At 36.7% G+C, this 27,173-nt stretch overlaps 2 protein-coding genes across 10 annotated transcripts in view; both read right to left on the reverse strand.

Annotated features, from left to right (window-relative positions):
• The window catches only part of cpm (carboxypeptidase M), a 51,722-nt gene extending 42,077 nt beyond the window's left edge, over positions 1-9,645 (reverse strand). For 3 of the 4 annotated variants that reach the window (XM_067392250.1, XM_067392253.1, XM_067392252.1), the window contains exons 1-2: positions 9,371-9,645; positions 4,609-4,808 (exon numbers count right to left, since the gene is read on the reverse strand). In XM_067392250.1, the coding sequence (XP_067248351.1) occupies positions 4,609-4,808; positions 9,371-9,381 (211 nt within the window). In that variant the 5' untranslated portion in view covers positions 9,382-9,645. Of the gene's footprint in view, positions 1-4,608; positions 4,811-5,745; positions 6,056-9,370 lie in introns of those variants that run through there. The other variant, XM_067392251.1, reaches the window with a different exon arrangement.
• A 1,729-nt stretch (positions 9,646-11,374) lies between these two features.
• Positions 11,375-27,173, reverse strand: part of usp6nl (USP6 N-terminal like) — a 69,834-nt gene continuing 54,035 nt past the window's right edge. For all 6 annotated transcript variants that reach the window (XM_067392259.1, XM_067392256.1, XM_067392257.1 and 3 more), the window contains 9 exons: positions 22,928-23,035; positions 22,333-22,442; positions 20,909-20,957; positions 20,596-20,716; positions 19,464-19,558; positions 18,476-18,541; positions 18,263-18,362; positions 17,814-17,966; positions 11,375-15,487 (listed from right to left, as the gene is read on the reverse strand). In XM_067392259.1, coding sequence (XP_067248360.1) covers positions 14,067-15,487; positions 17,814-17,966; positions 18,263-18,362; positions 18,476-18,541; positions 19,464-19,558; positions 20,596-20,716; positions 20,909-20,957; positions 22,333-22,442; positions 22,928-23,035 — 2,223 coding nt within the window. In that variant the 3' untranslated portion in view covers positions 11,375-14,066. The remainder of the gene's footprint in view (positions 15,488-17,813; positions 17,967-18,262; positions 18,363-18,475; positions 18,542-19,463; positions 19,559-20,595; positions 20,717-20,908; positions 20,958-22,332; positions 22,443-22,927; positions 23,036-27,173) is intronic.

Raw genomic sequence — 27,173 nt, forward strand, 5'->3', positions numbered from 1 at the left:
GTATGGCCGTATAGGAGTAGAGAAAGACCTTTGAAGCATGGCACTGAAGCTACCCAAGATCCTTTTGTTGGGGTAATAGAGTAAAACTGGCTGGTCTTTCCAAGCACCTGAGCAGAACCATGGGAAACAAGCGTTCAAGTGAGTTGTGTTATCTCACTGGATTTTGCCGCTGATATGAACCGCTTTGCTACACTTCAACTGTTTTTGTATTTGGCGCATAGAAACTACAAGACGTGAAGTTCGGTCAGAGGCCAAGATCCTTATCAGATGTTATGTCTAAGTCACTAAATTAACAAAACAGTTTCTCTGATAAGAAAGTGAGATTAAACAAATTTGAACATTATTAAAATCCAAGTAGGCTATATCACCCTAAGGTGATTCACTCTTTCGAGGACTGAAAGCATTGTGGTTTCAATATGCATGAATGCTCTTGGAATTGCAATAAAACTAGGAGGCCTTCACACACAGGGCCTGTTTACACCTGGTCATTTCATGCGCTTTCTCTGATCGGATAGCTATTCGATAATGAAAAGACCAGGTCTAAACGCCCTCCAAAACGTATTCCAGACGGATTTAAATCTGATCACTCAAACCACCTTAGGAGGTGGTCTGGGATGCATTCCAGTCAAAACTGAACAAGACTAAATGCAATGAAAACTGTCTGAGAGCAACATGATACGTAGAATGTACAAATTGCAATTTGTTTGTGCGAAACTCGATCAACTAAAACTTGTCGCCAAGGTCACTTGAAGACAAGACTCCAAGGTTAGCAAAAAAGCAAACGCTATCTTACTACCAATTCTTATGTATTTCACAAGGTGGTTAATTTGTACGACCTCACTTGTACGAATTCATACGATGTGTCTAAACCCCAGTGACGTGTAGATTTAGGGGTATTCTTACAAATTCATACGAAATTAGCAACTCGTAAAATACCTACCATTTAGCAAAAAATTTACAAATTGTTACGAGTGAGGTTGTACGAATTAGTCACCTCGTAAAATCCATACAAACTGCCGTGAGATTGGGTTGGGTAAGCAGGGAAGGAGACCAGAGGCCATTTTTTGAATAGGTGTCAATGGAGGAGAGGCTTCACTACACTGAATAAACTGCTTTTGTGGGAAAACGGCTTATTTAATGAATCAACAGCCTATCAACTAATCTTCAACATGTTTGCTCTTAAACATTGGTTTTGGACTGATCTATTTTTAGAGTTTACATTGAAAACATTGCTTTATAAGAGAAGTCACGGACAATTGACCCTTCGCCAGGAGTTTGACTGACAGGCGATCTAACCAATCATAACACTGAATATGCTATTTTGTCTAACATAGCAGTCAGGGGAGTTAGCAAATTAATAGGGGTGTAACGATACATTGATATTGATCGATGCATCGATCAAACATCTAACGATACGATGCATCGATGCCAGATTTATAATATCAATGAGGTACCTTTATTTTGACACCCTCCACAACCTAACATAACGTCCGCATTTCCGCCAAAGCGCGCATTTTCGTTTTCTCACCATACAGTCTGTCTGCGTGTCAGATTGCGAATGCGATGCAGCAACAAAGTGATTGTAGCAGCGAAAAGACAGATGCAGAAAAGTTTGTGCCTGCTGTAGGACGCAAATCATGGGTTTGGAAACATTTTGTATTTCTAAAAGCAGATGGGCAGGCAAAGAAATCCCACGTTATTTGTAAACTTTGCCAGTTCCATTTGTAATACTTGGGAAATACTACAAACTATTTCTGTTATAAATACTATTTTTAATTTATTAAAAAAAAAAAAAAACTAATTTTTTTGTTGTAAATGTCCCATTTGGGATAGAGGGTGTGTAATAAAAAAAAAAAAAAAAAGAGAGATTAATAAAAAAAGTTAATGTTATCAATTTTGGCTGTAGTTGTGAGTTAATAAAAATATAACTCATTGTATAAACCTGGCACATAATATCTAAACATCGATTAATCAATCGATATAGCCCTGAATCGTATCGAATCGTATCGTGGAATTTTTTGAGGTATCGGCAAATATTGTATTGCTGGCTGACAGAATCGATATCATATCGTATCGCGATGAACTCTCTGATTTACACCCCTACAAATTAACATGGGTGGACTTTAAAGCAGAACTAAGCAAGATTCGCGAAGCTCCCCCTACAGTTTCCTTGAGTGAATGACACTGTCATAAATACTCCAAGCGCAGCTCTGGACTACAACAACTACAACACTCGCCAGCGCAGTAGTTTTGCAAATACAGTACAAGAAAGAGGAGGTGGGTAATTTGCAAATACAGTACACTCGATGGAGGTGGGTAATTTTCGAAATTGTCTTATAAAGTCATAATATATACATTGTTTTTGAATTACCGTAAAGCATTTTGTCACTCTCGCGTGAACATGAGGCGAGATTGTTTCGGGTCGATGCAGCTCAACTTGCAATTGCTGTTTTCTGGTGTAGGTGTGCCAGAGGGGGTTAGTGCTCGCCTCAAACACACCACTACAAGTCAATTAACCATCTTAAGGACTTAGAAAACTATTTATGAAGGTAAAAAAAGTTACTTAGTTCTGCTTTAACTTGAAAAACGGTGTGTACTGACATCTTTCCACGATTGAAACAACATTCCTTCTTACGTTCATTCATGTTTATTTGATGCTATAAGTTAACTGGTGCGAAGAGATGATCGGTTCACGAAGCGCTACAGCAATCTTGCACGACACATTAAAGAGCCACAAAATGGTATTTAGTGTCGAATTTCTTTAAAAATGACAAAATTTGAGACTTTGTTTCATATCAAAAGTAACCTGCTCTGTCTTGTCTGTCGATGCGTTGTCAGTGTCCTCTTTGCTCCGCAATGTATTTTTCACTGCGTGAGAACATGATGTGTGACGAGAGATCAGCATGGCTTGTCGGACATAGCAACAGTAACTAAAGGGGGCGGGTCTTTGCGAATGGTCAATTGCGTGACAGGTAGGATTCAGTTTACAACACTTCTCATTCATTTTTAAGGTATCTGTAAACAGTGATTGACTATCACACAACTACAGGTATGAACGTCAAGGCTGTAATGTGATTGGTTATCAAGGCACATACGATCCAAACCGGTCATTGTGTTTTCTCCAATTGTAGAGCCAAAGCCATTTGAGGGCAAGCCTGCAGGGTTAGCAAATGAAAGCGTAACTCCTGCTAACGCTGTGGTATGCTTTCTCTAATGGTCGAGCCACGGACCCTTGTATCTCTCAAAAATAAGACGATCTCTGCTGTCGCCAAACAAACGTACAAGTTGCAGAATATCCGCACCACTAAAGGGGCGTCACATTAAGCCTTTTGTTCCATAGTTCCATTGACTTCCATTCATACACATGCCAATGTAATAAACAAGAAAAAAAAGCTAGCTCATTGAGAAATTGTTTAACATTTTGCGTTCCAATCCAAAGTTTGGTAAAGTCTGACTTGAGAATTACATTAAAGATGTACAATGAATACAGAAAATTTAAAGCTGCAGGTTTGCATCGCATTTATTAGTTATATGTTGAATTTATGTTTTTTTAAAAAAGCATTACAGCATCTGACGTCATATGGCTACATGCAGAATGCTCTCATTTTTTTTTTTTTTTTTTTAATAAATGTCCTCATTCAGCTTGTTTTTGGTCACATTTTCAAATATTTACTAAGGATCAAATCTTGCTTTTTTGTTTCAAAAGTGTTTTATTTGGCTATTTCACTTATTCCATGTCTTTCTTATAAGGAATATTATTTAATTAATCTGAAATATCTATTAGTGAAATTTATTTGCACAAATGTAATATATATATATATATATATATATATATATATATATATATATATATATATATATATATATATATATATATATATATATAATATATATATATATTATAAAATATATAATATATATATATAATATATATATATATATATATATATATTATAAAAAAGATGTAATCTTATATATAATGTAAAACGTGTTAATATTTTAAAATATTTTATTTATTGTAAACATTTTAATGTTTTTATTTATCTTTTTATGTTTATAATCTTATTTAATATTATCATCAATAATATGTTATTATTATTTTATCGTAATGTACCTCCTGGCTATATTTTTAAATCTAAATCTTAAACAAAAGTGTGCCAGACGTTTTGCGTGACCACAGCAAAATAAACAGACTGACATGCACAGACGATGCAAACAATGAAAAATTCCAGTGTTGAGGGACTGTATAATCAGGCTAATCAAATTAGATGACTGTTTTATGAACCAAAAAAAAAGCTAGCTCATTGAGAAGTTGTTTCCCAGTTTAATGTGTTCCAATCCAAAGTTTGGTAAAGTCTGACTTGGCACACTGTACTGCTGCTTGTAGATTCATAAAGATATTTGTTGCACAATAAGCTTTCTGATGGACAGCCAGGCAATAAGTTCAAACCTGTTGCATTCATCTGTCACCATATGCTTGCCCTCAAACTATACAACACTGTGTGCTCTTTTCTGCAGGAACACATACGGACATAGAAGAATTTAACTTACAGAAGACAAATATAGAAAAATATTGTCAAAAAAAATGCTGCACCACAGTGGTTTTACCTTCAACAGACTGGCCGATACTGTGTAGATGTGTGATCTCAGGATATGTCCTGTTGATGTCTTTCAGGTACTGCTCCATTTCCACGCTGTTATGATAGCGAAACTCCAGACCATGAATGGATGATAGCCAGGACCATAAGTACAGGCAGAGCGTGAAGACCAACATCCTTTCAGCCAACACAATAGAAAAGTGCAGGAACCTCTTCCAGAAACAAAAACAGAGATGAAAATTATGTGATGTGACTAATTATCCCAGTTACTATTGTCTGTCAAGCACATATTTTTATTGTCACTCAAAGACTTCAATAAATATAACATTCAATCAATATAATCTATCGACCAAGTAAATGCAGTAAATTCAGTACTTTATCATTTTGTCATACCATAGTACCACCACAGTAGTTTTTGTAAAGGCATATATTCATTGCATAAGGCATAGATAGTCAGACAGACAGATCAATTGACAGACATAAGGATAGATGATAGATAGATAGATAGATAGATAGATAGATAGATAGATAGATAGATAGATAGACAGACAGACAGACAGACAGACAGACAGACAGACAGACAGACAGACAGACAGACAGACAGACAGACAGACAGACAGACAGACAGACAGACAGACAGACAGATAGATAGATAGATAGATAGATAGATAGATAGATAGATAGACTGACAGACAGACAGACAGACAGATAGATAGATAGATAGATAGATAGATACTGTAACTAAAATGTCACCAGGTTGTCACCATCTATTATGCCCATAAATGCTGCCTAGGAAGCAAACTCTTACAAAAATGTACTGTGGTGGAACCATGATACAGTTATTGCATCACTGTATACATAATATTTTACATATCATAACATTTTAAAAGAATATCCTCGTATTAATATTGTACTGGGAATGTTTGATATCCATTTTGTACTTAATGTAAGTTGTTTGATACAATCCTATTCAAACGGTATGTGTAGCATAAATAGTGAACTGTCAACAAAAAAATTAACAAGTAATGCACTCCGATAAAAATGGGTTTAGAAAAGAGAGACAAACTGCAGCACTTCGTAAAGGTATTCACTGACAAAAGTTTACACGTTGTCCTTAATATTAATGACAGTAAATGAGCAGCTTTACCTCTTGTGCGTTGGTTGTTCTCCGGCACCGTTTACGACCTTCTCCTGTTTGTTTAGTTACTCTGCTGTCATTATAACATCTCAAATAATGTTAACAAAGTTCATGTGTACTCCCCCTGTTCGTGTCATTGATGAAATAAAGGTGTCCTGCTCCATACCGCAGTGAGTTCAACTGACTCCAGCCTCACTCGTGTGTTGTTCGGAGCAGCTGTAGTGACTAATGAGGGGAGGCGGAGCGCTTCTACATACACTGAATCAGTGACACTTTAACCTAACTTATTATTATTATTATTTTGTAAAACACTCAGCGATGGTGTTCAGTGAACTACTGTATTCATTTAAAATGTACATTGTACAAGTACAATTCAGCAGACGGTACAGAGACCGGAAAGATCAATTTGCATATTTCATTATTGCATGACTTCTTCACCAATCAGGATTCTTGATATATTTAAATTTGCATATTCTTCTGTTGACTGACGTTATGGCTGTCATGAATCATGTGTATGTATATATATATATATTTAAAAAAAAAAAAAAAATAAAAATATATATATATATATATATATTATATATATGTATATATATATATATATATATATATATTATATATATACACACTTAAAAAAAAAAAAAATTATATATATATATATATATATATATATATATATATAATTTTTTTTTTTTAAGTGTGTAAATATATATATATATATATATATATATTTACACACTTAAAAAAAAAAATAATAATAATAATATATATATATATATATATATATATATATATATATATATATATATATATATATATATTACTTTTATATGGACATAGCCTACATCATAGTGTTAACAACAATACCAAAGAAAAATGCACATTCATTTAACCACAATGACAAACATGTTTGCATATGCAAATGCCAAGAGAGCAACACAAAGAAAAAAGAAAAGATAATGGCTTGCAGTCATATCATTTTGTTTCATATGTGGAACTTATTCATTAACACTAATATAAAGATCTCTTGAATTTTGCTGTCAAATTGAAGGTGTAGCAGAGTCCCTCAGGGCGACTGTACACCGTTAAATGGCATACCTGTTTCTGCAAGTTCAGCTAGTTTACCCCCACATACACTGTATTATTATGCATGGTGAGTAGACTGCTAGAAATACATGTGAAATACATCTATTGTCCAAAAGATCACGTAAATCAATCACAAAGTAGTTGGAAATAAACTAAGACACGTTGCATTTCCTCATTATTCTTTATAATGATCTAAAAAGGTCATTTAGCTTGGTCCAGTTCAGGTTTGTAGGATAACAAACTTCAAAAGTCTCAAGAGCTCTCTGTAAAAAAAGGTCATTTTTCAACAAACTTAAACTTGACCTTTATGTTTGAAAGAAAAGCAGTGCTGTTTTTTTTCCAATAACACAGGGTGGCCTGCATTCCAGCATCCACAAACTTAATTACACAAGTAAACATAAACATAAGTGATGCCATCATACATGAGTCATGTCTAAGGTAGGATTACTGTTGTCTAAAAACACTCCAAAAATGGTTTATAATAGTTTACCATTTAGGTTCTGTCACATGCACAGTTTTTCAGGTAAGGTTACATTAACGAAATTCCGTAGGCAAAAAAAAAAATTTGATTATCGATTCTCAAACAGAAGTCACTTTCAAACAATTTAGCTTTGTGTGTGTCAACGCACCAAATAAAATTTTCAAATGCAAATTTTCGAGAGGATTCCTATTAAAATTAGGCTACTGGATTTTGCTTGTGAGAATTCAACGAACAGCAGTAAATGTGACTTTTCAGCGAATTTTTGCGGGCCATTTCAATCAAAATCCAGGGAATTTTGCGTGAGGGCGAACATTTCCTCATGCAGATTTCGCAAATTCCTTCAAGTTGGTCACTTAAATTGGCGTGTTGACCAACATAAATCAGGTTTGTTTGAAAGTGACTTCTGTGTGAGCAGTGCTGAATACGATCACCGATAGACTATATTCACATTGCAGGTAAATGTGGCCCAAATGTAATTTTTTTGCTCACATATGTAGCTCATTTCTGTTTTCCCCATGACAGTGTGAACAGTATCAACCACACTGAATCTGATCTCTTTAATTCCGCTTCCATACTGTATGTGGTACTAAATCTGATACAGTCAGTGTTGCTAAGTCCTTGGTTTTCCTGTGGAATTGGGTTACTTTTACACTGTTGCCACGGGTTGTTTTTTCATGTCCGCGGGTTGAATTGACCCCAAAAAACGTGATATTTAGCCCTGGAATGCAAATTTTACCAGGAAAGCCCTGCCAAAAACACGGATTTTACCCCCCTGAACACGATTTTTACAGTGGGACCCCCCCTGAAATGCGATTAGGCTAGATTTGAGGAGCAATTGGGCGGGTTTTGTTGTGAAAACCTGGCAACCCTGGATAGTTCAGAACGTCAGATGTTGTGTAATGCGACCGCAGTGTGAACAGAATCTGGAATTCATGATTTTTTTTCAACTCGAGATCAACATTCTGCGCTCATGGGAGTCTATTCAAAGATTTTACATACCCAGCGTTATCAAGATAGTTGCAAAAGGTAGTCAGTAGAAGGACATTGTTGTGTCAGAACTTGTAAGTATTACAAAGTCAGCTATATAATACAAGCAAAACTCTGCTCTCATTTGTCACATCGTCTTTATTTTATTGCCTTGCGCATAATTTCCGCTGCGTCATCACTTCCTTTAATGGCCTCCATGTTTGCTTCCGTATGACAGGCTAAGCATGACTGTGTGTGTTGCCAAGTCCATGATTTTCCCACAGAATTGGGTTACTTTTTCACTATTGCTGAAAAACGATATAGATGCTCCACCACCAGTTATTTTAATTTGTGTCGGGTGTGCAAATGACAACATGAAAAATCAAAAGGGATTTCATACCTTTATAATGAAATAGCAATCGCGAGATGAATCCAGTCCGTGGCACTTGGGTAAAATGTCCATGAGTGTTCATTGGAAAACCAAAAACAGTACTTTTTGTCCACAAAAGCTTTAAATCCATGAAATGTTGATATATTATCCATTGTTGGCATACCTATTGTCATTGTAGTAAATCTCAAGAACAAAATTTTTAACCAAAAAACGTATCTACATGGACGCACATCTGTCAATTCACCTGTCACTCAAGTGACCACGCCCTTAATTATGCAGAACTTTAAGGCTTAATATAATTTAAATGGATGAGTTATAAAAAAATTCACCCCCCTCAGAGTTGTCATGAAGGGCAAAATTAGCTGTATAGACCAAAACCACAATTTGATCCAGGCAGTAAACATGTTTTTTTTTCTTCCTGTAAAGTTGGGCATTTTAACATGGGACTCAATGAGATTCTGCTCTCTTTTGGAGCCTGTCCCTAGTGGCCAGTCGATGAATCACAGTTTAAGTCTGTATTGGTTTCAAGAGAAACTGGGGGAGGTTGCCGCTTGGTAAAAACCTGGCAACCCTGTTTGTATCGTTCTTTTACGCATTCAGGTCAGTTCCGAACCATGACCTGTTCACACTGGAAATCTGATATTGGCCACATTTACAGTGTTAAAGGATAAGTCCACTTTTAAATAAACTTTTCCTGATAATTTACATACCCCCATGTCATCCAAGATGTCCATGTCTTTCTTTCTTCAGTTGAAACGAAATCAAAGTTTTTGATGAAAACATTCCAGGATTTTTCTCCTTATAGTAGACTTCAATGGGCACCAAACAGTTGAAGGTCATAATTAGTTTCACTGCAGCTTCAAATTGTTCTACACGATCCCAGATGAGAAATAAGGGTCTTATCTAGTGAAACATCGCTCATCTGTTAAGTTTTAACCAGAAATGCTCATCTTGAACTAGCTCTCTTCTTCTTCTTCTCTATTTGAATTCCAGCAGTGTAGACACTGCTAAGCATATTACGTGTAGAACAATTTGAAGCTGCAGTGAAAATAATTATGACCTAATAATGATTAACTCATGAGTTTAACTGTAGGTTAAGGTGCATTTCAGCTGATTATTAAGTAACTTGTTTGCCTGCACCATCTTAAAACACTGTAAAGAGGAAATCTATCCCCATTCAAGCCCATAATTCCAGTCTCAATGTAAATCACATAATATCTCTTGCACATCAGTCATGACAGCTGCAATCTAGTCTCATATTGTGCTTCATGTATGAAACCTTGAGAGAGTGTGTTCATGCATGCGGACATCTGTGCTTAGACGTCTGAGGGGTTTTCACTGGTATGTGTCTGTACACATCCACATCTGATGAGAGGTTTCTAGGTATGTGTGTATTTACTGTACAACTACCAAGTGTGTGAGTAAAAAAAAAAAAAAAAAAAAGTCAAATAAAAAATAAAACAAAATTGTCTTTTAGATCAATAGTACCTAAGAACTATCATATTTGTAAAAGACCTTGAAGAAAATTTGTGAAAAAGTCACATTTTTGTTTGAAAAGAGAAAGAAAAAAAAAAAGAAGCTAAATCTATTTTGATCTAGTTGAGAGACCAGTTAGACCAGCTTAAACCAGTTCAGATCAACAAACCACCTTAGGCTGACTGAAGCGGTTTCTTTCAGCTGGGTTTTTCTCTTTATTCAGCCCGTGGTCGACTCATTTTTAGGTCAGTCTTTATAAACAGTGGGTCACATTAACAAATTTGACAGCATAAATCAACAGATCAAGCCTCAAGTCCACGCTGACAGGACGCCCATAAATTATGTCATTCTAAACACTCAACAACAAATAGTTTCCAGTGACCTGAAGGCTCCTCTAGTCATCTCCTCTTTGTTTGTTCCAGGAAAAAACGTTGACACACATACAGTATAATTTCAACACAAGGCAACTCGATGTTTCGGTTCTTACGCCAGAGTGAAATTCGATTTTCTGGCTTTAGAGGTGGCTATAGATTGTTTTCATACTAAATGAGATGCACAGCTGGAGAATTAATTCAAACATTTCCCACATCTATGTTTGGCTGAGACAAACTTGGAACTGAAAACAACGAGATAATAAACATCAACCAATCTTATTTTCAAAGCAGTATTTGCTCAGGTTGCCTGCTGTTTTCAACACAATGTAGTGTTTTGGAAATAATTTATAAATAATTATAAATTAATAATTAATAAATGATTAATAAATGAATCATTTATCCGTAAGTGTATCTGGGGAATTGAACTCATGAAGGGTTAGGCTATAGTTCTACCTTTTGAGCATTTTAAAAGCTTTTATCTTAAACGTGAAAGGTTTTTAATGAATGACCAAAAGGTCATCAGGGCCTGCCTATTAATGTCTTTTCTGACATTTATTAAATGACAAAATTAACCTAAGAGTCAATAGTCATTTACAATGAAGATTAAACATTTATACTGCGCATCATTTTTTTATCATGCACCTACTGCTTCATGAATTGTTAAGTTTGAAAGTGATCTCTTGTATTGTATTGCACAATGTGTTCAAGCAGAGGGAGACATCTGGTGGTTGTAACAAGTATGTACTGTACATCCAAATATTTTACAGTACCTAGAATTGAAACAATTCATTAAACAATTGGAGATGTCAGAACACAATGACATATTTCATACTGTCACACACACACAAACAAAACAGCTGCCACATTATTATTTTTTTAAAATCACCCCATGTTGTTTTATTAGAGAAGGGGAAATCTGATAATCAAGTTGCATTTAGTAGTTTAACAAAGAAATAATATTCAGTACAACAATCTGAACTGGAATACTCGGCCAAAGTGTACTAAACCAGTACTGAAATGACAGGCCTGGAAGAAGGAAACAACTGGGGCTAGAGCAGAGAATAAATTAGTTTGCTTGTCCATGAATAAGACTGAATAATTTTTTTTTTTTTTTTTTTTGCAGTGGTATGATAGCAGATGGCATCAGAAAGGGATACATTAGCAGTGTGTGTTGCGTGGAGTGTTCTGAAAGCTGTTTGGTCCGGTCATTATGGTATATTATGAAATAATCAATCTGCTACATATTCAGTAGCAAATATACTGGTGTGTGAAAATTTTGTCATTAATTACTCATCCTCATGTCGATCCAAACCTGTAAGACATTCAGTCATCTTTGGAACAAATTAAGATATTTTTGATGGAATCCGTGAGCCTTCTGGCCTTCAAAAGAATGCAACACAATAACCACTTTCAAGGCCCAGAATGGTAGTAAAGACATCTGTAAAATAGTCCACGTGACTACAGTGGTTCAAACTTAATGTTATGAAGAGACGAGAATATTTTTTTGTGCACAAATCAAACAAAAATAACTTTATTCAACAATTTATTCTCTTTCACGTCAGTCTCCTATGCTAATCACGTAGTAAACACAGTGCAGCGCTTCCGGGTTCTACATCAGAACGGCGACTCAGTATTGGCCGACGCTGTTCATTGTATTGGCAGCATGCTGACGCAGAAGCGGCCAATAAAGTGTCAGCTTTCTGAAGTAGAACCTGGACGCACTGTACAACGTAAACAGCGCAGGAGAATGACAGGGAGGAGAAGAAATTGTTGAATGAAGTCATTATTTGTGTTTTGTTTTTACGCACAAAAAAGTATTCTCGTTGCTTCATAAAATTAAGGTTGAACCACTGTAGTCACATGGACTATTTTAACTCTGTCTTTACTACCTTTCTGGGCCTTAAAAGTGGTAATTGTGTTACAGTCAGAGGCCAGAAGGCTAACGCATTTCATCAAAAATATCTTAAGATGAACAAAGGTCTTACAGCAGGGATGGACAACTCCGGTCCTGGAGGGCCAGTGTCCTGCAGAGTTTATCTCCATCCCTGATAAAAACTCACTTGCCTATAACTTTCTGCTAATCCTAAAGACCTTGATTAGCTGGTTCAGGTGTGTTTGATTAGGGTTGGAGCTAAACTCTGCTGGACACTGGCCCTTCAGGACCGGAGTTGTCCATCCCTGTCTTACAGGTTTGGAACGACATGAACGTGAGTAACTAATGACAGAATTTTCATTTTTGGGTGAACTAACCCTTTAAAATGAATGTGTCAAATGAGTTGGTAGTGTTGCCATGCCATATAATCAAGTAGGCTGAAGAAGAAAAAAAAAAAATTCACTCAAAAACAGGTTAATGGGTTAGGAGCTTAATCTAGTTTCCTAAATAAGATTAGGAAATGGTATATACTGAAAAAATGATCAATAGATCTGTAGAGATCTGTGAGTTGATTGTTTTTATAATGTGTAAAACCTGTGCTTTTTGTGAAATTTGAATTTGATAATCTTGCTGCTATAAAAAAGGTCCATTATTAGAAGAGTTCCACTGAGTAACAGCACAGGTACAACCAACTTAACACTGCAGCTGCATGCTATAACAAACTAGCAGCCATATTATTGAATTCAAACAGAGTTTTCAGTAACAAATTGCATAACTTGCATTGGGCATCACATACATTTATTGGATGAATTTGGGTAAATTGGGCCACTTTGAGTGCCAAAAGTGGCCCAATTTACTTTATTTCACCCTTTGTTACAGAGTTATCTGCTAGTGACAATATACAATGTCCAAATCCAGGGAAGCTTTCATCATTTTAACAAACTCTAGTATCAATCAGTTTGATCAGTTATTTTATGTTTTAACCTTGAACTGAAAATATAAGATCTACTTTGCTGGTCAGTGCCTAACAGATTTTGAGAATGCACATACCCCCTAAACTTCCCTTTCAACTTAAAATTAAATATCTGCATTTTTATATATAACCTCAAAAACAAGCCTTACAAACAAGGTTTTTACTTTCATATGAACACTGTAGTGATACATTGAAATATTCTGTCCAACAGCAACTATTTTCACTATTTTAGTTGTTCATAATTATACATACTGTATCTAACCTACACAAATCTTTGTTCTTAAAAAATATATTCACAATCAAGGAATAAAGTATCCTCTAAAGTATGTTTATGTCTGAAATGCATTAAAAAAATAGATGATAATAGATCAGTAACTGAGTTTGTCCATAAACCTCCATTTAAATATCTCAGTGTACTAATTACACAAACAACAAAAACCTCTCTTTGCACATTTAAGCTCTGTTATATAACTCACATCGGCAGTTAATGATTATTTTACGGACAAAAACAAAAGCATAATTCTTCAATCAGTCTTTGATCAGTACAAATGCCTGAAACTGGCGATCCTTGTTTGGTAAGACTTGCCAGACAAACAAACGAACAAACAAATAAACAAAACAGAATGCAAAAACATTAAACCAACACAAAACTGCTTGCTAGCCATCACTCGTACAGTGTATCCCTCTATTTCGGTCTCTGTCTGTCCCTCTCAGAGCAGCATGGACTCCTGCATTGCAAAGGCCTCCTGCGCCTGCCTGTAGTGTGCTCCTCCGAACAGTGGGTGGGGGAGCTGTTGCCTGCCGGAGTGCTCTTGGTAGGGTCCTCTGAAATGGTGCACAGCGTCCGAAATATTTGCAGGTGCAAAGTTAAACTCCTGAACGGGGTGAACGGGAGACAGCTGAGCTTTCTGGAAGCTGGGAGATCGTGGTAGTCCCACAGGAGATCGCGGAGGCCCTGCCTCCATGTCCCCATACCAGCCCTCTCTTCGTCTGTGTCCCTCATAACGTAGTTCTGTGGGCGGGTAAGCAGGAGACCCCACCAATCTGGTGGGCTGCCTCATGTAATACCCACCCTCGCTAACACTGTCTACCTGGGATGAAAGCTCAGCCGGAGCAACCCTGAGAGGGGGCATGTTTGGCGGTGGCCGTCGGTAGGTTAAGTAGCTGTTGTTCATCAAAGTTTTCTCTGGCGAAGGGTTAGATGAGCCACGTCCCGTAGTTGCGTAAATTTGCTCAGCGTACGGCTGGCTGTAGAGCCTATCCTCTGGCCGAGAATCCGAAACGTAGGGAGTGTAGACAGGCGTAATGCCAGGTGGATAGTGCAGAGGTGCACGAGGTTCCGGTTTGGATTGCATCATGCTCTGTTTGGACACTCTAAATGGAGAAACACTGGTTCCACCACTAGGAGGACGGGTGGGACTGCCTTGTCTCAAAGAAGGTCCGACGTATGGTCGGGATGGGGGGCGAGAAGGTGGTTTCTCCAGCTCTATAATCTCCATAACCTCTCCATCTGGTCCTGGGACATTGTCGTATTGCGAGGCATTTGAAGCGCGGTTGGAGCCTGGAGCAAATGCGCGTGAACGGGGGCGGCGCTGTGCCCCGGTGGCCTCCTCTGGAGTTGGGGAGCTGGGCGAGGGTGGAACACCCATAGTTAGACTCGACTGGCTTTCCCGAAGTGCTGCAGCCTTGACTGCTTCCAGTTTGCCTTCGGAAGGCTTGACCCAACGAGGCTTGTCCCTGCGCATGCTGGATCTAGCATTGGAGTTGTGATTTGTCTGGTTCTGGGTCAACGCCTTCCCACCAGCTGTTGCACTGTTGTTGGGCATGTGGGTTGGGATCCTCTCCTTTTGAGGGTCTACACCCCGTCTATCCCTTTCTGGATGAGGCACCTTGTCCAGTGAGCTGGATGGCCGACTCTCTTGGTACCTCTCTGGTGTTCCATCAGTGATGGGACCAGACTCTGCTCGTTTACTGATGCTTGCGGCAGGGCTCGGACCACGATGGGGTAGACCCTCACCCGTCTGTCCGACCGGCTGCCCGTTAGCCACATGATTGGTTGCTGCTGCCGCCAATCCTGGAGGCTCGGGGGGGAGCTGACCTAATGGTTTCTTAGGAAACTCATCCTCCTTACCTGCACGGGTGATAACAGATCAGCCAATCAGAGCCAACATCAACAAAGAAATGTCAGGTATTAAAGACCCCAAGAAATCGAAACAGATCAAAATATTGACGTCGACTCTTGCACCCAGGGGCATTTACAAATTTATGAACAAAAAAATGCTCTGTAGAATGAAAATGTCAGCTGGAAAGCAAACTGCATTTCATGGAGTCTTTAAACCATGACAATATAAACACACACTGAAGTGCAACAGTCATGCAGCTGAATGTCTTTTTAGAAGAACCAAACTGCCAAATAAAGCAAGAGTTACAGTTAGCACTTCATTCAAATAAAAATAAACCACAAACATCCATGGCTGGTGTCAAATCAAAGCTCAGTTTGGGAACACTGAGGATTCAAGAAGCTAAAAAAATACAAATAAAAATATTAAAACAACACTTACAGTTCAAGCCTGACTGTGAACATAAAAACCATGTGGAGAAAGGATGTGTTAGGTACGTTTTGGAACACACAGCATGTGCACGATATTCAAGTTCGCAGTGAAGGAAACTGAAGAAAACGTCAAGGGAATGATGAACGTTTACACACAAATACTGATGGTTGGGGCGGTTCTTGGTGTGCGTTGAGAAGTGGCCGTGAGGAACAGAAACGTCAAATACAGACAAACCTGTGAACACCTCCAAAGGTGCTAGTTTATCATACTTTGGTTCCAAAATTAAGATTTGCCAAGCACCAAATGCAGGTTACATTGCCTGGAAAATCCAGCTTCACCACTGTACCAGTGTATGAGTCTGGTCGGCCATTGAATCAATTCGATTTCTAGGGCGGAGCAAATCCGAGCAAACGGGAAGTGGAGTAAACCAATCAGAGAAGGGCGGATATGACGTTAGCAAAGCGACGAGAGTCAACAGCGAAAAGTAAATAATTAATGTGTTTTTGGTCATTTAAAACTGAATTCACGGCTGAATAGAACAAACTCTCGGGTCTCCTGTGCGCAATATTTGTTGATATTGAAGGGACTTTCGCTGCACTAGAGTGACGCTGTTTGCGTCACTGAAATAAACGAATCTGATTGCATGGTACGGTTTGGAGTTGACTTGAGGCGCGACGGAGGGCGGACTGACCAGACTGATATATCTTGTAGAAGATATATCATTCTGGACTTGCCAGGCAACAGGTTACAGGCCAAATTACTTTCTTGTTTAAATCAAGAATGGTTGTGTATTCTTTGCTAATGTTCCCATTAAGTTATGAACACATTATTTCTGAATATTGGGGATGTTCCCTCTTAGCTGGGAGACTTGACTCAGAATTGATTCTAATAGTTTGTTGTCAGCACATTGCTAAGGTAATGATGAAATAATCTATCTGTTGCAATGCATTCTGGGACTTTTCCATGAAAGACATGTGCCTTAGAATTTAGCCAAAATTTGGTATCTTAGAAGGCAGCATGACACCGATGCCTACCTTTTGAAACAGTCTTTGTGTTGGAAGTGCAACTATGATGAGGTAGGTAGCTCATATATATACATATATTAATTTGTTTGCCGGTGTGGCAAAAAGTTAATTTTGGACCCTTTTCATCTACTGAGCAGAATCATCTTTCATCGGACAATAATAATAATAATAATAATAATAATAATAATAAAATATATATAACTCCCTCTATGTATGACATAAAAATAAATAAAAACTTTTTATCCGTTTTTTATATGTTTAAGGTAACCATATTCCTTATAACTGTCCTTTTACATGTTTCTAGTATATAGTACGCCACAAAAAAAAATCTGACATTCCCATAACAAAGGTTTTGATTAAACGAACCCCCCAAAAATGTTTTGTTGAAGAACCCAGGTTTTGTGTGAGACAGAGAAACAAACGAGGGGAGAGGGACGTGTGTGTATAGGGGTAGACGAACGAATGGTTGGTTGATTGACAGATAAAGTAGTCAGTGCGTTTTTGCCCACCGGTTGGTTTTGTAGGAGGGTTGGCGCCCTCCTTTCCCAGACCCACTAGTGTAAGCAGAGGCTATGTTTGAAGCGAAAGGGAGAGAATGCAGATTAGACAAACAGTACATAGTAGCAGTGGATGAGTGTGTGTGTGTGTGTGTGTGTGTGTGTGTGTGTGTGTGTGTGTGTGTGTGTGTGTGTGTGTGTGTGTGTGTGTGTGTGTGCGTGTGTGTGTGTGCAAGAGATAAAGGAAAAGATAAAGTAGATAAGAGTCAGAGATAGATTACCAGAAGACAGTGTGTGCAACAGGATGTTTCCCTCTATGGGTGGTGACACACAGCCATACATTTTATGATTTGCCATAATTTCAGCGTGTGTGTTTAAAGTACCTGGAGGTGGCAGATCCAATTTAGATCGTCTGAGCTCAGACATGGAGTTTTGAAGCTGCTCTATCACAAAGTCATCCTCAAAAAAGAAATCCTTTGACAGAGTCACCTGCAGAAACTTCACCAGATCCTCCATGGACAACTTCAAGAGGGTCTCTAACATGCAGACACACACACGGCAGAGATAAGACAAGTAGTTACAACTAGAATGTGACATGTTCAAATTCTAAGAAGAATCACATTCAATTACTATACAGTCTATTATGATTAAGTCCTTTCAGGGTTTATTTTGCACACTGTCCCTTGCATAGATCATTTTATTTTATTTATGAATATTTGAATCATTGTTAGTTTTTATGATGGTTTTTGGGGGGATTTTTCAGGATTAGCTAACACCTGGAAGCAATTTTGAAGTTACAGACACACGAATTCACAACACACACAGTCATTACTTTTGTGTAGTTTGAGGATGGTGTAGGACATCGCAGTCAAAACTCGCTCTCCTTCCAAAATATAAATGTCCCATATTCTCAGCGTAAGTGTAAACGGAGTCTATTCAAAACACACATAAATGGACTCAAATCAGTGAGGTTTCACAAATAATAGTACGACAGTAAACAATAATATGCTCTGATTTGATGAAATAATGTTTTAAGTGTCCATACCCGATCCAAGAAACACTGAAAGAACCATTTCATAGTGTACAGGCTGGTGAACACCTCTTGGTTATCCTGTAGAGGGCAGCAAAATTACAGTTATTGTTAAGTGAATGGCAAAAAAAGATGGATAAAAACATTTTATGCATGCACTCACAAGCTACACACTAGTGTATTACACACTGCACAGTGTATACTTCTTTAAATAGTATGGGGAAAAGTACACAATGTGTAACCATTACCATTTCAAAAAGTAGTAAGTTACACATTTATGTTTTTTTTTGTGTGTGTGTGTGTGTGTGTGGCTTTTTTCAAAAATCCTACTTTGTAAAAAAAATAAAAGTAAAACATAATTAAAAGGGAAAAAATGCTATCAGTCAGTGCAATCCAGTATTACACACAGTGTGTGATCTTTGGTTGTATATGGCACCATTTGTATTCCTCAAATGTAGGTCATCCAGGTACATGCATCTCATGAATATAGAAGATTCACATATTGTGCACAGTGTATGTACTGCAAAAATAGTGCAAGTACTATGGTTGTATATTGTTACAGTATAGGGCCATATGTTCACACACACTTTAAAGAGTGAAGCTTATCCTTCTCGTTTATCCTCTTTCTAATCCTCCCACATCAAAGGCTGACTTTCACACACAAATAATTGATTCATTCATCCCTCTATCTATCTCTTTACTAATTAATATTGCCTTTTATTAATTACTCTGCCCTTTAATGAATCCCCGTTGGCATTTCTTTGTGAATTCTCTGTTACATGAGCACTCAGGGTTGGCCAGCTGCTCGGGTTTACTTCAGAAAAGGTACCAATACACAGACAAATAGAGAACACAATATAGGCCAAAAATAAGACTGCATATGAAGCTTTTCAGCCATTGTGAAAAGTTAATATAGGACACAAAGCATTAATCAGTGAAGTGGCTCAAACTGTCACATTTTGAATGTAGTACATGTTTTGGAGGTGTTTTTTCTATGTCTTACTAGATGTTGTTTGAGCTTAGGCATCATCTTCTGCAGGATACGGTCATGATGCTCCTGGAAGCGCATGAGTTTAGGGAACCCTGGTACAAAGAAACCTAGAAAAACAACATTTTTTAAATTTGGTACAGAAATTGTACTTGAAGTGCATGTTTAGAATATACAGTACTGAATGAATAAATAAACATGAAATGAGCGTTGTTGCTTTGTGGTTTTTGATTCAGGACACTGATTTTACATTGGACATCCAGTGGTGACTCAACACAGTACCAAAATGTAATCATAGGGGAAAAAAAGTAAAAACAAAAATGTATTAATATTACTATGAATTACATAAGCCTAAATGTATTATTATTATTATTATTAACTAATTCAATTATTTATTTTAGATATTTATGTGATTTATAATATATATTTATCATAGATATTTATGTATTTTTTAGTTTATAAATATACAGATAACACTTAAGCAAAACATGGTCAGGTCAAAGTTTAATTATATAATATAATATAATATATAATATAATATAATATATAATATATATATATATAATATATAATATATATATATATATATAAAAAACTCTGAGATCTTGTCATATTTTATTACCATTTTTTAAACTACAGTGGTATAAACTGTATTAATGAATGAAATGTTCAAGGTGTCAGAATGAATTTTGGTTTGACTATATATATTATATATTATATTATCAGTTCTTTGAAAAAATACATGAATAACAATTAAAATCAATAATAATAATAATAATAATTATTATTATTATTATTATTTTTATTATTATCGTTTGTTTATTTATTTAGTTAGTTTAGATTTGTTTCAGATATTTAATTTTATAATTGCTGGCTGTTTGGATTATCTTGAATTTCAAAATAAACAAAAATTAAAATAAATAAATAACATTATTATTATTTATCATTTATTTTAGATATGTATTTATTTAAAATTGCTGGCTGTTTGGATTATCTTTCATTCTCTCTTCCATTACAAACATATTTTGCCATCTTACATATGCACTATTGTTATGATGATGATTATGATTATTATGATTATTATCAATGCTACTCAACACCAGTTGAGTACCTCTGTTTTAGAGTCGGTAAAAGTGTGTGCATGTACCGTGCATGGCATGTCTCTGTCCAGAGAGCAGCTTAACCAGTGCCCAGAAAGCATCTTCCTCATTCATATAGATGAGTAACAGAGCAGTGATCTGACTCATGCCCTGACAATAGCCCACCTCCTACACACACACACACCCCATAAGAGAGAGAATCCATAGTGTGCGGCTTCTTTCCACACATAAATCAAGAGCAAACACATGATTGCCTAGACAGCAATTTTATATATTTAATATATTAATATAGGGACATAAACTGAAATCAACATAGCTATTTTTAAAAAGGGGGTATTTTTTGAGTATTATTTGACTCACCGTGTTATAAATGGAGTATGCTGTAAGCACATGAAACAGATCCTGCTGTCTGAAATACAACACACAAAACAATCATGTAAACATCCTGCATTCTGCTTTTCAATTTTATACCATGGATCATTTAGTTTTAGCACATTTTTGCATGGCCTGTTCTTTTCCTCTCTCATTGTCTCATTTCCTATCCGTTTTTCTGTCTTGTGGATGTCTAAGGCCACACTGTGAAAATGATCTGACCCTTTCAAATCTCCACAGGTAAATGTCACATCAGTCAATATGAGTGCTTTAGCCCTGTCACAATTCAATACACCAATAACTCGAAGAGAAACGGTGGGGTGTGGGCGTCTCTCTCTCTCGCTCTATTGCGCTCTCAACTTTTCCATTTCACATGCTGGTTAAATGTAGCAGTTTTATGGCCATGAGAAATGGAAGCACCTCCGAGAAGAAATAAAAAATATATTTTACACAGGCAGATTAAAGCCCTACATAAAAAAAAAAAAAAAAGTCTCCATCAGCAAAGCACTTCAGTACGAAAGCCTGCTAAAACACTACAATGTATGCAACATTTGCAATAAAATGGTTGGATACTTGAATTAATTATTCAGAATGTAAATTAAATGAAATTTGGAAGTTTGGATACTTGATTGCAAAACAAAACTAAAACAAAACAAAATGTTTGGCAACTTGAATAACAAAAAGGACAGGAAAAACAAAACAGAATAAACAAAACAAAGCAAAACAAAGCATAGCATAGCATAGCAAAGCAAAGCAAAACAAAGCAAAACAAAGCAAAGCGAAAAAAACAAAAAAAAACAAAAAAAACAAAGCAAAGCAGTCTATGTTCAGACTGTCAGGCCAAATACAATTTTTGTACATGTCCGATAGGAATATGATCATATTTAACAAGTGTGAACAGAAAAAAATAAACTAAAATAATAAAATAAATAAATAAATCACATGAAATACTATTTTTACAAATCTATTTTTAGCTACATTCATATGTTATTTGAAATCGCATTTCTGGAAATCTGTTTCAGTCTGACCACTGTGGATTTCGTGTGGTTTATGCCATTTTCTCATGCCACGTAAAACGTAAACATGTCAGACGTTGTTATATGGAACATGTTATCATCTTGAGCTTTATGCGCCAAAGGGCCTGGGAGCCTCAGTGGTTGGCTTGTAGAGGGGCCTAAGTACCCGATAGTGGGCCAAGGGGACTAGATTGCCTATTGGTCAGCTTATACAGTGGTCAGCTTTTGCAGGCCTGGAGGAATTAGCAGTCAGTTCAAGCTATATTCACAGTAAGGCCAAGGGGCCCTAGTGGTCAGCTGGCACTACATGAATTGAGGGCCCGTCGTAGCATGAAACACTAAAACTTCCTGTGTGTTTGTGTGTATATTTCTGTTGATGTGTGTTTGGATGCTCACTTGACATCATAACGGTGCATGAACATGATGTGATCTCTATATGTACGATTCACATCCAGATCAATCTGACGGACATCTGGAGACAAACCCCTTGCTCTGATCTTCAGTTTCTGGAGAAAGAAAGAGACAGGGCGTTGAGTTCATAATAAATATTAACTAGCAGTGAATTATAGTCAGCACTCTGCAGAGACCACAGCATGATTTTTGCCACACACACAAACAGCTCCAGTTAAAGGAGAATACAGCCTGCAAATCATGTTTTCTGTCCGCTTGGATGCTGCAGGGCTTTAGTAAAGCTGCAATTGTCCAGTTGGGGTGATGTTTCCCTCTGCGGTGTGTGTGTCAAACCACATAAGAGTTACACTGAAAACCTCAGGGGCTTGCTATTTTAGAAAGTCATATTTAAGTAAAGAGTTTGTGATTGTCTCTCTCTTACACACACACACACACACACACACACACACACACACACACACACACACACACACACACACACACACACACACACACACACACACACACACACACACTTCTGTGGAACAACCTAGCTCTGAAGAAAGCCATGACTATGCTGGAATGGAGAAACTGTGTTCACCTCATAGAAGTCTTTCTTCTCCTCTTTGATTTTGGGGACGTCGAGCAGAAGACACCAAACCTGACCTCTGAGCTGCAGTGGAATTCCTTTATAGATTCTCCTCACCAGCTACACACACACAGACACACACATGGACAAAACATGATCAAAATTTAAGAAACCTCAACCGTGCAAGTTTACACTTTGTTGACATTTTCTAAATAAATAAATACATTTTAGTTTCAAGGTAAAAAGTTACCCTTTAGAAGTTTGAGGTCAGTAAGATTTTTAAGTTTTTGAAATAAGTCTTTTATGGTCATCAAGGCTACATTTATTTGATAAAAAACAAACAAACAAAAAACAGTAAAAATAGCAATATCAATATTAGTAACATTTAACATAACATTTTCTATTTGAATATTTAAAAAAAAAAATGGTAAAAATGTGTACGTTATTTAATGTACATTAAAGCTAAATTTTTAAGCTTTATTACTCCAGTCTTCAGTGTCACATGATCCTTCAGAAATCATTCTAATACAATAATATTGTGTTTAAAAAACATTTCTTATTATTGTTAAAAAAACAGTTGTGCTGCTTTTTTGTGGAAACATTTGATACAGTGATAATTTTTTTTTAAAGATTGTTTTTTTTTCATGCATACAAAGTTAGAACTGCATTTATTTAAAATAGAAATCCACATGACAAGTAACATCGGCATATCACAAAAAAAAGAAAGAAAAAAAAAAAGATAGTAAAAATATGACATTTTTAAATGACCTTGACACATGACCTTGAGGGTCTACAAGGGTCCTATCTATAATTCTATGAAAAAGTTGAAAAAAAAAAAACTGCTTAACTGCTTTAATAAATAATAATAAAATGCTTTAATAAATAATAATGAAATGACACCAAGCTACTTAATAAAGTTCAATGCTTTTTCTCAATTACGTCATGACAGATGTACCACCCGTTTTTAAGTTTATACCCCACCCAAAATATCACAATTAATTTGATTTATAAAAGTTAAAAACATGTTCATCAAGTCACTGCAAACATGAATTTCATTGTTAATATATTTTAATCTTATTTAAGGAAAAGTGTCATGTCATTGACTCTCTGCAATCTGGAATATAGACAACACTATCAGAGACAGATGATTTTGTTGTCTTGGTTAGAAGTAGACCCAGACGGAATTTGCAGACTTTCCACATTTTCTGTGCTGATTTTGGGAGAATTTTAGGTAGGAATGGATTTAATTATGGTGAAATATATTAAATTGAACTAGGAGTTTTAGCAGAAAGCATTCTAAAAATATGAAAAATGTTGGAAAAAAAACAAACAAACAAGGGGAAGGGTATATAATATATAAAACTAATCGATGTGGACACAGATACTGCTGGCCTGGTTATCAGGACACCCTCAATAACCATAATCCCGATGTCTAAACACATTCAATACCAGTGTAATAGAACACATCTGTGTGTCTGTCTCTCACAGGTAATTGTGCAGTCAGTAAAGATTAAACTCCCATCAGAGGGCAGATTAAAAGCTCAAAAGCAAAACGCTGAAACCACAAAAGCTAATGGCTGGCGTGAATCGTCTCTCAGCGACAATTAAACCCACCCGCTGGAAAAGAGAGAAAGAGAGAGAGAGAGCGATGTACGACTGTGGTGGGGTTGAGAGGTGAAAGAGAGGAATGAACACTCTTCAGTTTCCTGCACTCATCTGTCCACATTACTGCCGCTAAGTGATTTCCTGAACGTCTCTTCCGCCCTTAGGGCCCATCCATGTGTGTGTGTGTGTGTGTGTGTGTGTGTGATGGCTTCTGAGTAGTTCACGTACAATAATGGTAACGATGATATTAATAATCTTCAGGAGGCTCTTGAGGAACTGATTATTGACAGACAGCAGTAGGCACATATCTCAAAGCCACAAACCAAATGAGTGTGTGTGTTTCCGCCTCTAATCTCGGCGAAATGAGCGATTAAGACTGTTTGTTTATTTGAATAAAATGAGACATTACAAATCAGCAGGTGTCTACGTGTGTTTGCTTATGTGTTTAAGTGTGTTTGTTGATGTGGGATTGGCTTTGTAATTGCAGATTAAGTCAATGACTCCATCTGTTCTACACAAAAAAAAAAAACACTTTGAACAAGTTATCTTTAGAGTGAGGAAATCAGAATCATAACAAACATGCAGATCGATACGATATAGCAGGGTTTCCTAACGTAGATTGATTAAAAACTAATAATTACATATACAAATGAAAAACTGAAATAAATAAATGCAAAAATGTTAAAATAAACAATCAAAACACTTATTAAAGTCAAATGACCATTAACTGACATCAGAAAATTGTGAACATGCAAGCTAGCTTGCCAAAGCATAAGATCCCACCATCCCTTCAGAGTGCTCTCCAAAGCCACGCCTCTTCCAAAACACACTAAGAAATGGAGTGCATACAAAATAGATCGGGTGACATCATGGGTGTATCATTCCAGACAAGTCCCACCTGGTTCACATCCTGTTTGATCTTCAGCCATCTATATTCTGGCCAACATGCACATCACCAAATCATTTCACCAAATTATTTTTGCTTGTTTTAAGGAAAAAAATTCTTAATTTTGATTATTTTTTTCTGAAAACAAGAAAATAATTTTTACTTGTCTAGAAAATGTTTTTTAGATATTTGGACTGGTAACAAGACAAAAAAGTCTAAGTAAGAAAAGCTTTTTTTTTTTTTTTTTACAGTGTACACCACATTTACTGCAGCAGTTGTGCTGCTATGACTGTGAACCACCAGAGCCACATCCATGAGATCGTTCAAATTTAGATTAATTTCATGTCATAGATCACTTTCAAATGAGTGCAGAATACTATCTGAATCTGCCATGTCTGTTATTCTGAGACAACCTCTATAAAAATTCCAGAACAAGATGTCAAAAGTCCATCCGCAATTCAGCATCCTTAATGTCGGCTTTATACTGACCGAGTTTGGAGGCAATCGGATGAATCACACAGTTATGGGTTCAAACAACCCATAATAGCCAACTTCCTGTTGAGCGGAGCAAATGGTATGCAGTACGGACGTTGTTCAGCCCGATAAGATCTCTATGTGTACTGAGTTTCATACACATATTTGCTAGTATGTAACCATGATTTCACATTGCCTTCAAGGGGGCGCCATAGAGCCCCCCTGCCACACCTATGTACCAGCTTTGGCCCGGCCCTAATGCTGGGGATTCTGACCTGCGTTGAAATTTCTAGTAGCCCCTCACTGCAGAGCACACAATATCCAGTGGGCGGAGATGGGTAGGTTAAGGGATATGTAAAGTGGGAGGAGTTGGATCCAGATCCAACCCTGCCCCCTGGATCTCGTGTTCTGCAGTGACGACCATCTCAAATTTTCAAGAGTTTTTGAGCATGTTAAAAGCCCCAAAAACCCTGATGAAAAAAAAATTAAAAAATAAAAAATCATAAGAAAAATCATAAGAATTATCCTAAAGAAATCAATAGGGCATTTGTCACAAAAATCACAAAAATTTAAATGTAATAAGTGGGACAAAAATATTACTAAAATGTTAAAACAAATTTAAATAAGTACATGGACTGTCTGCAAATTTTGAATGGACATGGTATGTGTCAAATACTTATAATATAAGAAAATGCATATAATAAAAACAGCTGATATGACAAATGAAATGCACAGCAATAATCTCACACATATAATTGTGATGTGCTATTCCTCTTAACACAGAAAGTATGCTGAAATCTTCTACACATTAAAGGGATAGTTCACCCAAAAATGAAAATTTGATGTTTATCTGCTTACCCCCAGGGCATCCAAGATGTAGAGGACTTTTTTTCTTCAGTCGAATGCAAATTATGATTTTTAACTGCAACCGCTGCCGTCTGTCAGTCAAATAATAGGAGTGATTGGGAACTTGAACAATAAAAGTCGAAAAAACTTCCATAGACAAATCCAAATTAAACCCTGCGGCTCGTGACGGCACATTGATGTCCTAAGACACGAAATGATCGGTTTGTGCGAGAAACCGAACAGTATTTATATAATGTTTTACCTCTAATACACCACTATGTCCAACTTCGTTCAGCTTCCGGTTAGTGAGGTCTGATCGCGCTCTGACAACGGAAGTGATGTCTTGCGCTCATTGAAGTATATGGGCGAGACATCACTTCCGTCATCACAACGCGTTTTTTGACCTCACTAACAGGAAGCTGAACGAAGTTGGACATAGTGGTGTAT

The sequence above is a fragment of the Chanodichthys erythropterus genome, chromosome 8 (genome assembly GCF_024489055.1).
Source record: "Chanodichthys erythropterus isolate Z2021 chromosome 8, ASM2448905v1, whole genome shotgun sequence".
In the NCBI taxonomy this organism is placed as follows: domain Eukaryota; kingdom Metazoa; phylum Chordata; class Actinopteri; order Cypriniformes; family Xenocyprididae; genus Chanodichthys; species Chanodichthys erythropterus.